The 12,399-nt window shown below is 43.7% G+C and overlaps 1 protein-coding gene across 1 annotated transcript in view; it reads left to right on the forward strand.

Annotated features, from left to right (window-relative positions):
* Positions 1–12,399, forward strand: part of SLC35F1 (solute carrier family 35 member F1) — a 527,849-nt gene that overhangs the window by 486,549 nt on the left and 28,901 nt on the right. Inside the window, exon 7 of the mRNA XM_063917217.1 lies at positions 7,379–7,533. Coding sequence (XP_063773287.1) covers positions 7,379–7,533 — 155 coding nt within the window. The remainder of the gene's footprint in view (positions 1–7,378; positions 7,534–12,399) is intronic.

The following is a 12,399-nucleotide window of genomic DNA, read 5'->3' on the forward strand; positions in this document are numbered from 1 at the left end:
ATTAGGAAGCCTTGATGCAGGATATTTATACCAGCTGGGAAGCAGGTATTGGCTGAGCAATCAGAGAGAGTCCAGAGTGCAGCAGATAGGCTATGGAGAGTCATGTGATGAGGCAAAACATGGCTGCGCCCATGTTTGGTTCTGGAGGGAAAGTCTGTTTGTATCAGCATGTGGAAACCTGTAGTAATGGTGGAGCAAGCCGCTGAGGACAGGAGACGCCAGCTAATGGAACAGGAGGAACAAGCTGACTAGTCGCCATGGCAGCGCTGCCGAGATTGCTGAGGGGAGACTGAGAAGATTGCGTTGCAGAATGCTGCACGCAGACCGAGCAGGTGGAATCCAGGCTTGGAGCGCAGGGACAGTCTCAGAAGGCACTTAGAAGGTAAATAAGTGTGTCTGATTACCCGGATCATGACAGCAGGGAGGTTAGCGTTAGGCTGCAGGCGGGAGATGGTTTGGTTTAGGCTGCGGGGAGGGGATGGGAGGTTAGGGTTAGGCTTTGGAGAAGGAGAGTTAGGGTTGGCTATGGGAGGGAGGGTGATGGTTAAGGGTAGGGTTAGGATTAGGGATACTTACCACCAATGTCCTGTTGGGATTTCAAGTAGTCAAGATGCAGGGGTCGGTATTCTGATTGATGTGAATAGGGCTTCCAATCCCGGGGATTTCGGGATTAAGAAGCCCCTTTGTTTTTTCAGTGCTGGGCAGCGTTGAGCGCCCTCGGGAGGCTCAGGCGCCGCCCGGCTCCCCCTGCCCCCAGCTGTGTGCACTGTGCGGTGTGACGTGAAGTCAGAGGTCACGATGCGCAGCCAGCCGCCCGGACCTCACCTCCTTGCAGCATGATGACCCACTCTCCATCCTATCCGGATGAGGGTAAATTATGTGGACTGGACAGGGCGGGGAGGGGGAGGACATTGAAAAGGAACCAATCCCGGGTATCCCAGGATTCCTGGGATTGATCATTTTCAATCCTGATTCTTGGGATTGAAAAAATGGGCCGGGCTTGGCAACCCTAGTATCAGGTCCAACCTGGCTGCATTTACATTTACACTCCCTTACTTTACTGTACTTGGACTTTGCTTGCAACCTTGCAAACCCCCCCCCCCACCCCCCACCCCTATTTTCCCAGGGGGGAAATTGGTATTTTAGTCAGTAAAAGACCTGCTGTAGATCAGCCCTGTATCTCCTCTATTTCATGTAACTATAATACAGCTTGTTATGGCTCGTTTAGTAAAATTGCTTTTGGTTGCAAATTTGCACTGAAATAAAGCAATCAGACTTTTGCTTTCATCATCTAACTTGGACAAGAAAAAAATAACACTAATTGCTGATTAGTTGCTGTGGTTCACCTAAATGCAATGTTCGGAAATGAGCCTTACTGCCACCATCAGCCGTAACTGTGCTGTTTGTCATGTCTGCCTGTAATTGGCACACTACAATTTAGGGGGATTTTATTATATAGTATGTTAGATTGGTAGTCACTAGCATTAAAAGAAAACACACACACACACACACACACAAAATATTTAACATCTAACCCATATTGTTTGTGTAATTTCAGATCACTTTACCCATACCTCCCACCATCTTGTCCTCATAAAGAGGGGCTCTTCCGAACGCCATAAGCCCATGTCTAAAAATGGGCATGGCCTCTGAAAAAGGGGGCATGGCTTTATAGGAATGTTGCAGTTGCGAGCCACGCCCCCAATTTCATCACTGCAGGGTCATGGCCATCGCTCTGTAAGCTGCTGTCCATGCACCCTGTCCCTCTTTCCTGGTGAATAGATGCTGTGCGTATGCACAGTATCTATTCACCGCTGCTCTGCTAAGCAGAACAGCAAGTGAGAGAGTTTCTACTAAATGCCCCCCCCAAAGTGGAGCACTGTAGGCTGCAGGTGAGACAGCAGGACATTCCCAGAAAAACTGGACTGTCTCGCGAAAATCGGATAGTTAGGAGGCGTGATATACCTGTTTGTTGTGCAGACATATGTACAGTGCTCGAAGTGGGCCGGCATACAACGTTATGGTATACCGACATTTCTTTGAGCACTGTCCCCCACCGGGCCACACCGAGCTACTATTTCAAATCTGCTGCGGACCGGCAGCCATTCCGCTCCTGATTGGCTGCCGGTCTGCAGCAGATTTGAAATAGTACAGTGCCCGGCTCCCGTCCCTGGGCCCTGACAAGTTCGGATGCAAAGCTCGGCTCCCCCATGCTTACATCACAGTTCCGGATCCCGCCCCGCTGACAGCTCCGCTGCCCAGCTCCAACTTTCTCCCGATAACAACACGGATAGCCATCTCCTGCTCCACAGCGCAGCTGCCCGGCTCCGGCTCCCGTATGCTGATACCCCCTCTACCCGGCAACTGGTGAGCAGAGGTAAACTGATGGAGGAGAGTGTCAGGGTGGGGACAGTGTGTGTGTGTAAATGTGGGTGTGTGTGTGAGTATATATGTGGCTGTGTGTGTAAATGTATATATGTGTGTGTGTATATATATATATATATATATATATATGTGGCTGTGTCTGTATATGTATATATGTGTGCATTTGTATATATGTGTGCGTGCGTGTGTGTGTGTGTATACTGTATGTGGCTATGAGTATGTAAATATGTGGCTATGTGTGTATATGTGGGGTTGGGTGTGTATTTGTAAATGTGAGTGCATGTATGTGTATGCGTGTACCATATATGTCTGTGTGTGTATACTCTAAATTGGGGTGGGGTCAATATAATCTTTTTTGCCTCCGGACATTTGGTATTAACTTACGCCCTTGAATAGTAGTGCTGCAGTCATTATAGGAGCCAGTGCCGCACCAAAAGCCGCAAAAGCCTCCTCCTCCATTGCACCCCTGCCGCCCTCAGCCTCCTCTGCCGCCTTCAGTCCTTCTCTGCACCTCCGCACCATCTCTGAAGCCCACAGCCTCCTCTGCCCCGTGCCGACTACAGCCTCCTCATGCACCGCACACCACAGCCTTCTCATGCACCGCAGACCACAGCCTCCTCATGCACCGCAGTTGCTAAATAGGTTTTCTTACCCTGCTGCCTTTCTCTCTCCCTAGTCCCTACTGTATGCCCTTGCTGTCCCTCTCTCTATCACTCTCCCTGTCCCTATGTTCCTGTTGTAACTTTCTCTGTCACTCTCCCTGTCCCTGCTGTCACTTTCCCTGTCCCTCTGTCACTGTCCCTATGTCCCTGCTGTCACTTTCCCTGTCTCTCTGTCACTGTCCCTATGTCCCTGCTGTCACTCTACCTGAATTTTGTCTCATTCCATGTGGCATAATGTGAATTTTGGTTCATTCCGTGTGCTATAATGTGAATTTCAGCTCATACCGTGTGCTATAATGTGAATTTCAGCTCATACCGTGTGCTATAATGTGAATTTCGGCTCATTCTGTGTGCTATAATGTGAATTTCGGCTCAGACCGTGTACTATAATGTGAATTTCGGCTCATTCTGTGTGCTATAATGTGAATTTCTGCTCATTCTGTGTGCTGTAATGTATTTTTTGGCTCACACCATGTGCTATAATGTGAATTTTGGCTCACACCATGTGCTATAATGTGAATTTCGGCTCATACTGTGTGGTATAATGTGAAAGGGGAACCAGTACTAGATAGTATAAGGGGTCCTACTATTGTGGTGCAAAATGTGTATAAGGGGTGGTAAACTACACTGAAGGACATGCCCCCTTTTGAGTGGCCTCGCCCCCTTTTCCGGAGCGCATGCGCCTTCGGCGCGCATAATTACAACCTTCACTTTTCCATACCCTCACTTAAAAATTTCCACTTTGACCACTTTGTATATGTATAAGTATACCCATAAAAAAAAGGCCTGATTCATGATTGTAAGGAATTGCACAGTGTCATTAAAATGCAAATGCAGAAGGTAGTGTCTTTAGGAGAAGACACCTCCTGTTTGTGAGGATGCAGCCTTGGATCACCATTGCGAGCAGGCAGGTTGGCCGTTGGATCCGGATGCCTGTCCCCAGGAAGTCTGACCCATCAGGCCTTCAAAACGGGGGCGACACACTCCTGTATTGAAGAAAGGTGCAAGGTGCCAGCCCTGCTCCAGCCTCCCAAACGCATGTCAATCATCCTGCGGCTGACGGGGTGGCGAGCGATGTCCCAAAAGATCCATTCTGCATATGCGCAGACCCACAATATCATATTTATACTCACACCATCAGGTTTGTGTACAAATATGAATTGGGCCCATAGTGCATGAAAGTCGAAAAACATAAAATGTCAAATAAACCCAGTATAAATGTGCACCAGAATATATATATAAATGATGTTTTCATCAATTTATGGTGTCATTTTCTTTTCTGATATTCTTACTGAGATATACCACATTTAGGTGAACCCTAGAAGAAAGAAACATTCACACTAGCAGTGCAGATCACACTGCCTGGCAATATTTAAGAATACAGGTTATAAACTATTGTACAACAATTAAAATACATTAATAACAGTATAACAACTACTAGGTATAGATGTAGTCACTCTCATTGTGGCTGCACTTAGTTGCAATCGGGATTAGGTTGCTGCGATGCGCACGCCGGTGTACACATGCGTATATTCGCACCCGCAATGGATACAAATTGCATTACGTAGTCGCGGGTTCGAATAGGCACAGCCAGACGCAGCTAGTTGTTACCGTGATGTGTATGCATGTGCAGACGCATCAAAGCAACGATGAGCCTGGCTACATCTGTACATTTAATCATAATGCACATTTTGTACAAGGATGTAGTGTCCAGCTGGCTAAATGTTCCTTCATAATGACTGATACCCATGATCCCACCACAACTGGTACACATGAATGTGACCAGTCCCCTTTCATACCAGAACCCTTAATTCCTCTTGGTGACCATGGTTACAGTATACCAATACTGCATGATCAATGTCCACACTTATAATACAGCTCCATTGCATTGCAGTACAGAAACCACCTCCAGCCATTAAGGAATTAAGAGGCAGCAGAATACGGATTAAACCATCCACATACAGTTCTTCCTTTTTTATGGATTGAGTGCATTTCTGGATTTTCTTTTGATGCAATTTACAAAGATTATGATCACATTTTAGCTAGTCAATTATTTTTATTAGATCCTTCATCAAAAATCAAACCATCAAATTAGTTGGTGTGGCACTTTTTACCTCACAGAGCAGACAGCCCTTACAGAGCACGCAGTATGCAGGACAATTGAAGGACCACTGGACTTTAACTGCATGTTAACCATAAACACACTTCTATTGGATTTATTCTGATTGCTGTCTTTTTTTACAATTGAAAATTAAATATTTGTATTGACTAATAGGATTACTACATTTGTTATCATCAGTTATGTGTGGTTTGGATTGCAAAAAAATGTAATACATACTAACAAAACATTATTGTATTTAGCACTATTTTTCTGGAAGAACAGGTTCAGTAATGTCAGGTCTGGGGGTGTATACAGTGCTCTAAGTTGGGCAGTATATGGCGGTATCTCCTGCCCCCCCACCCCCACCCCTCTAAATCTCTGCATGTGCTGCTGCAGTAATCAGCAGGCACATACGGGCTCCTGAACACCTGGTTAGTATTCCCCTACTGCCTGCACCACACAGCTGAAAAACAGGAACTGAGGTATTAGAGCATCCAGAAGACACATCGTATGGTAAGTGAGTGTGGGCTAGAGGTGGATGATGCAGGAGATTTGAGTTGGAGATGCACTGGAGGGCTGGAAACTCAGAAGTTGGCTGGGGCTGGAGAGACATAAGGGTAGTGAAGCTAGAAATACACTGGAGGGCTGAAGAGATAGAAGTGAACTGGAGAGACAGAAGGGTGCTGGAGATACACTGGGGGGTTGAATAGACAGAAGGTGGCTGGAGAGACAGAAGGGTGCTGTAGATACACTGGAGGGCTGAAGAGATAGAAGTGAACTGGAGAGACAGAAGGGTGCTGGAGATACACTGGGGAGTTGAATTGACAGAAGGTGGCTGGAGAGACAGAAGGGTGCTGTAGATACACTGGAGGGCTGAAGAGATAGAAGTGAGCTGGAGAGACAGAAGGGTGCTGGAGAGACACTGGGGAGCTGGAGAGACAGAAGGGTGCTGGAGATACACTGGAGGGCTGGAGAGACAGAGGTGAGCTGGAGATACACTGGGGAGCTGGAGTGACAGAAGGGTGCTAGAGCTTGAGAGACACGGGGGGCGGGGGGCTTGAGAGAAAGAAGGCTGTTGGAGCTGGAGAGACACTGGATGGACAAAAGTAGGCTAGACATGGCAGCTGTAGCCCCAAGTTGAGACGGGTATAGATTCAAAGATCTAAAGTATATAGAAAGTCAATAAGTCGAGACCAGTTGGCCAACGTTAAATAGGGTGAAAATGTTGACAGGATCAGAGGGTCAACATTTGAATGGTCGAAAATGATTTAGGTCAACATACAATGATTATACACAAAAAGGGTCAACATGTGTTTTAATATGTTAACCCTAACTGTCCACCAAGCGCCTAACCCTAACTATTCCCTCCAGCAGCCTAACAGTAACCCTTCCTCAATTGCCTAATCTTAACCCAAAAAATCGTTAAAATCATGAAAAACAATGTGTTTAGCTTTTTCTGTGTTGACCATGTGCATGTTGACCTTTTGAACCTGTTGACCTATTGAATGCCAATCATCTATTTACTGCAGGAGATAAGAAATAACAGGTATTCCTATTCAAGCACTACACAGGGCTGTGTCTCACCAGCAGCTGTATAAGGAGATAGTCACTCCCCAGTTCACATTACTACACCAATAAACAATTGAAAAAGCGCTTTTGTGGAAAGAATGATTTTATACAAACAACAGATGGAATGAATTAATAACACCTGTTTTTAATATAATTTCATATGCATAAGTTAAAAAGCAATTGCATGACAATATAAACGTAAACTAAAGATAAAAATGAAATCATAAAAAACTATTTTGAACATTGTAATTCACATATAGGAGGAATAGCCTCAAAAGGGTCTATCTATTTACTGTCTATCTTCCAACCGGATACCGCTCAGGCAGGAGGTGTGAGCACAAAGTGTGTTCAGAGGATGAGAGAGGGAAGCAGGGATATGTTTTATATCATACTACAAATCTACAATTAATCTCATATTAGCAAAACCCCAAAAGCTACTGGCGGTCTGTGGAGGCCCTGAACCAACTGTACAATTGATCACTTTCAATACCCCCACTTCTAATTCAGAGTGCAGATACAACTAGACAGTTGGCCATAACATGTCATTATGAAGTGTACAATTGTGTAGAAATCATGCCAAGTGAAGATGTTGGTGCTTATTTATAAGTATAAAGAGATTTACCAGTAGTGTATTTATTGATACGTATGTCTTTCTGTACAGGATTGCTGTATGTGGGTTTCACTGCCTGCATGTTTGGCCTTTATAGCTTCTTACCTGTGGTTATAAAGAAAACCAGTGCCACTGCTATCAACCTTTCCACGTTAACAGCTGAACTCTACACCTTTTTCTGTGGCCTGTTCTTGTTTCACTATAAGGTGAGTTAAACTACTGTTTTTATTTAGTCTCACTGGGTACACAAACTACTAACATGTATTCTATAAGAGCAGTTGACAAAAACATTAATTTAGTTAGACCACTACTAGCACAATTGTTTTTTTCCTGGTCCTCTTCAGCTGACCCTCACGTTTATATATGGTATATTGGGGGTCATTCCGAGTTGTTCGCTCGCAAGCTGCTTTTAGCAGCTTTGCACACGCTAAGCCGCCGCCTACTGGGAGTGAATCTTAGCATATCAAAATTGCGAACGAAAGATTAGCAGAATTGCGAATAGACACTTCTTAGCAGTTTCTGAGTAGCTCCAGACTTACTCGGCATCTGCGATCAGTTCAGTCAGTTTCGTTCCTGGTTTGACGTCACAAACACACCCAGCGTTCGCCCAGACACTCCTCCGTTTCTCCAGCCACTCCCGCGTTTTTCCCAGAAACGGTAGCGTTTTTTCACACACACCCATAAAACGGCCAGTTTCCGCCCAGAAACACCCACTTCCTGTCAATCACATTACGATCACCAGAACGAAGAAAAAACCTTGTAATGCCGTGAGTAAAATACCTAACTGCATAGCAAATTTACTTGGCGCAGTCGCACTGCGGACATTGCGCATGCGCATTAGCGACTAATCGCTCCGTTGCGAGAAAAAAATAACGAGCGAACAACTCGGAATGACCCCCATTGATAGAAAAAAAAAAGTAAAGTAAATGAGAATTTTAAAGTTTTCAAATTATATGCTATTTTATTTTAGCAAATTTTGAATTCAAATTGAATTAGCAGAGGTGGTATAAAACCAAAAGTGCTAAATTATTCCATGAGTATCTATACACATTTGACTGGAAAACACAGTGGTAGATGTAGTTATAACAAGTTGTAATAATTTGTTTCTGTGTAATGTTAAAGAAAATAATTTCACCTACAGTTTGTGCTGCTACGCACAGCTGAAAACAATGTGTTCTGCTCTGTACGAGGGAACTATGTAGCTCCACCTGTGAGCTAGTAGCATATCCAGCGCCAACTGGTATAGTGCTGTGCGCCGCATGCTGCGAGATGGTGGTTGTATATGGATGGCATGCCCTTGCAGAGGATGTATGGTGTAACAGAGCTGAAGGGGAAATTATTTTGATATCACTGTAAACGTGATAGCATTGTCAGCAATAACTATGTATTATATAAAATACTGTCTGTACCCCCTACTATAACATTTGTGGCTATTAGGGGCCACTGTTGAATTCTGTCACTATATAAAATACATCCACATAGCTATCAATATTTCTATTTTGAAGTAATTATTGCTTATAATACAGAATTAAGCATGATGTGATCCTCATGTCCAGTGACAATAATGCACACCATTATGGAACAAAGTGACAATGTGTTATGTGACACAAGAAACATTACTACTTTACAAATATAATTTTTTTTACCAGTTATTTATAGAGCACGTACATACTCCGCCGCGCTTCACTGAGAATATCTGGTCATTAATCCATGCCCCAGTGGTGCTAAAAATCTATATTTCCTATCATATTTACACACATACATATTAGGGTTCATTTTTGTCTGGAGCCAATTAACCTACCAGTATATTTTTGGATTGTGGGAGGAAAACAAAGTACCCAGAGGAAACCCACACAATCATGGGGAGAATATACAAACTCCACACATGGCTGTGGTGGAAATCAAACCCAAGACCTCAGTGCTGCGTGGCACTAAATGCTAAGCATTACACCAACCTTGGAATATAAAACAGGTGGCGCCATAGACTTTAGACGAACCTGTCACGCCTATATGAGCAGGTCATATATCAAGCCCACAGTATTCCGTCCTCAGGACTCCGGCAAACTAGCTACCAGACCTCGTCCGGTTCCACAAGTACCAACAACCGTGACAGTAGGTGTATGGCTGGTATCTGGTCTCTAGGTCGACCACACGTAGGTCGACAGTCATTGCGTCAACCACTATTGGTCGACATGCATTAGGTTGACATGGTCTATAGGTTGACATGGTCACTAGATCAACATGTACTAGGTCGACATGGAAAAAGGTCGACATGAGTTTTTCAAAAAATTTTCATTCTTAGAACTTTTTCATACTTCACGATCCACATGGACTACGATTGGGAATAGTAACCGGTGCAGCGGTAGTGGAGGGAGGCACCTTGTCCGAAGCGAGCCATGCGAGGGGACGCGGTGCACTAATTGGGGTTCCCGTTCACTTTAAGTGTGGTTTACCCTATGATCCACACCCATATGGCCAGCTTTAGGTAATTTTGAAGATCTTGATAATAGGTTGCACCGCAATATCAAAGGCCGTGCAATAGCTCAGAAGCATTTACAAACACAAATATTTTTGACTTCCTGGCTGACCTTTTTCACTATATCCTTCCCAACCTCTCTGACATTTATGTCTTGATGGATCGAGCGCACTGAGCTCTGAGGGGCAAGCTGGCAGCGGATCAAAATCCCTGTGACATAATTGGCCTACTCCACTCCTACAGAATGGCTTCTCATATCTACTCAGAACATCTCAATGATAGAATTTTATAACATGCATATTAAAATTTTCCAAGACCTCACCACCTCTACTTTTCAAAAACTGAAACCTTCAAACCATCATGAGAATCTTCCGACATTCAGAAAGGCCACTGATCTTGAAACATTGAAATGTTGAAAATTATGATTTAATAGTGGACTAGGAAATATTTCAGTTGAGGCATAATAGTTTTAATAGAGAAATGATAATTAAAGTTCATTCAGGTCCAAGTACAATGGCTGCTGAAAACTAGCAAAAGATAAACTCTGGCATGCTAGCAATTCTCTTCTCTGAAACTCTCATATTATGACAAATCCATCTGTATGTTCCTCACGTTACATGAAGAATGCCAAGTATATTCGGGCTCTTTTGTATTGTTAAAATATTCCAGGCAGCAAGTCTTTTAAAGCACAAATTTCTTGAAGGTAAATTTAATTTAATCCGTATCCTGCTGGGGGCAAACGTATAAGGTTTATTAGGATGTAGAAATGTACTATTCCCCAGGAGATGTTCAGCAACAGTAACAATGACACATTAAAGGTTATTTACAAACCATAAAATATTTAGCAGTGAAATACTTTTCTACTTTTGAAAATGAGCTTAGATTTCCTCCCAACCATAAATAAACAGCACAACCACATTTTGGTTATTTGAACTGTCCTGGAAAAGGTGATCTGAATAACCTTTAGAGGATCCTGCCTGGTAAAAAGAGGGAAAATACAACATTTTCATTTTTCTCCTAGATTACATCTCAAATAAGCTTCATAAATTCATTGTGACATTAAGGGGGATAAGATGTGTGATAAAAGCAGGAGAACTGGGATTAAGGGCAGGTATATATGTCTAAAATTTCTGTCCTATGAGTTTATAATCCCAGGAAGAGGTCTGTTCTGCAAATCAGACTAATGCTGCCCATACACTTATGAGATATAAGGTTCAATCCTTCGATTTCGACCGCATCTGTGAGAGAAATCAAAGGATTGTATGCACATTCAACGTACCATGAGACGTGATGTGCAGGCACGCCGCTCGAATGTCGCGTCTCATGATAGTATGTACTGCACATATTTCTCGCATCACAGTGCGATTGCATGTTTTTTTTAACACATGCAATATATCGCACTGCAATGAGCACCCGCCAGGAGCGGCCAGACGTGCCCATCATGTGATTACCATGCGATCTATCGCATGATCGCATGGTAATCACTTTGGCAGTTCAGATGCTGAACTGCCGGTCTGATGCCCCGCGATGTCGCATTGCGGGGCATCGCACAAGTGTATGGGCACCATTACATAGAGAAAGCTAATTAGTGCTAACAACTGCAAGGGTGTAATAAAAGCCTATCAGGATGGTCAGGAAGTGGCTCATTGCCTAGGGAGCAAGCTGCTGGCTTACAGATACGCACCATTGTGTCAATATCCTCACTGTAGTTCTCATATTTGGTGACTAACCTCTGGCATCTCTGTCCTGGATCCTGCATCTTTCTGCTCACTGGGATAAACAACTTGCCAATACCATGAGTTTCCTAAGTCCTGAGTTCTCTGCCTTGAAGGTAAGAGTTAACGAGCTCTACCTGTGGTGATTAATCTCCTGTGTGAGTCTGAATTCAGCAATCTGAAGTTTAGGCTTAAAAACCAGCATCCTCTGTTTGTTTGCAGAAGTTCAGGCTTCAGTGTTCTTTTAGCCTGCTAGGCCTCACTCCACATCAGAGCCTAGTCTAGAGTACTCACATGACAGTGACTGTTCACCTGACCCAGAGCTGTCCAATCCTGTGCCAGCCTGAGACTCTCTGAATCACCTGACACTGCTCACCAATCACCAAGGACCAGGAAGTATAAGTCAGGAGACTTGAGTTGGAAACTCTGCCAGTTCCTTGTGTCACACACAGCTCTGTGTGAGCTTTGAAGCTGAGCTCCCTAAAGGTAACCCTTGTACTTCAGTTCCTGTAAAAACTCTGTTCCTTTGCTACCCAGTTTGGATTACATTTGTGTTACCATTGATATCCAGTATAAATGCAAATAAGGAGAAAATAAAAGAGTGCGCTGTCAACGGCAGCCTGTATAGGGAAGGTCAATTCCCCAAAACAGATATACAGGATAAAGAGGGATTATACTGGCGCCGGCTGTTGGTCAAATAATGAAATTGCAATATAAAATATGACAGTTTATTTAAACATTCATAAAAGAGAATAAAATACTCCCATTTCTCAAAAGGAAAATAATATAAATATAGCAATTGCTGAGATTCATATATCTAAAAAATGCAGGATAGCACTATTTTCTGCTTTTTAAATATAGTGTCCACTGGCCAGGGAATT

Source organism: Pseudophryne corroboree, chromosome 4 (assembly GCF_028390025.1).
Source record: "Pseudophryne corroboree isolate aPseCor3 chromosome 4, aPseCor3.hap2, whole genome shotgun sequence".
Lineage (NCBI taxonomy): Eukaryota > Metazoa > Chordata > Amphibia > Anura > Myobatrachidae > Pseudophryne > Pseudophryne corroboree.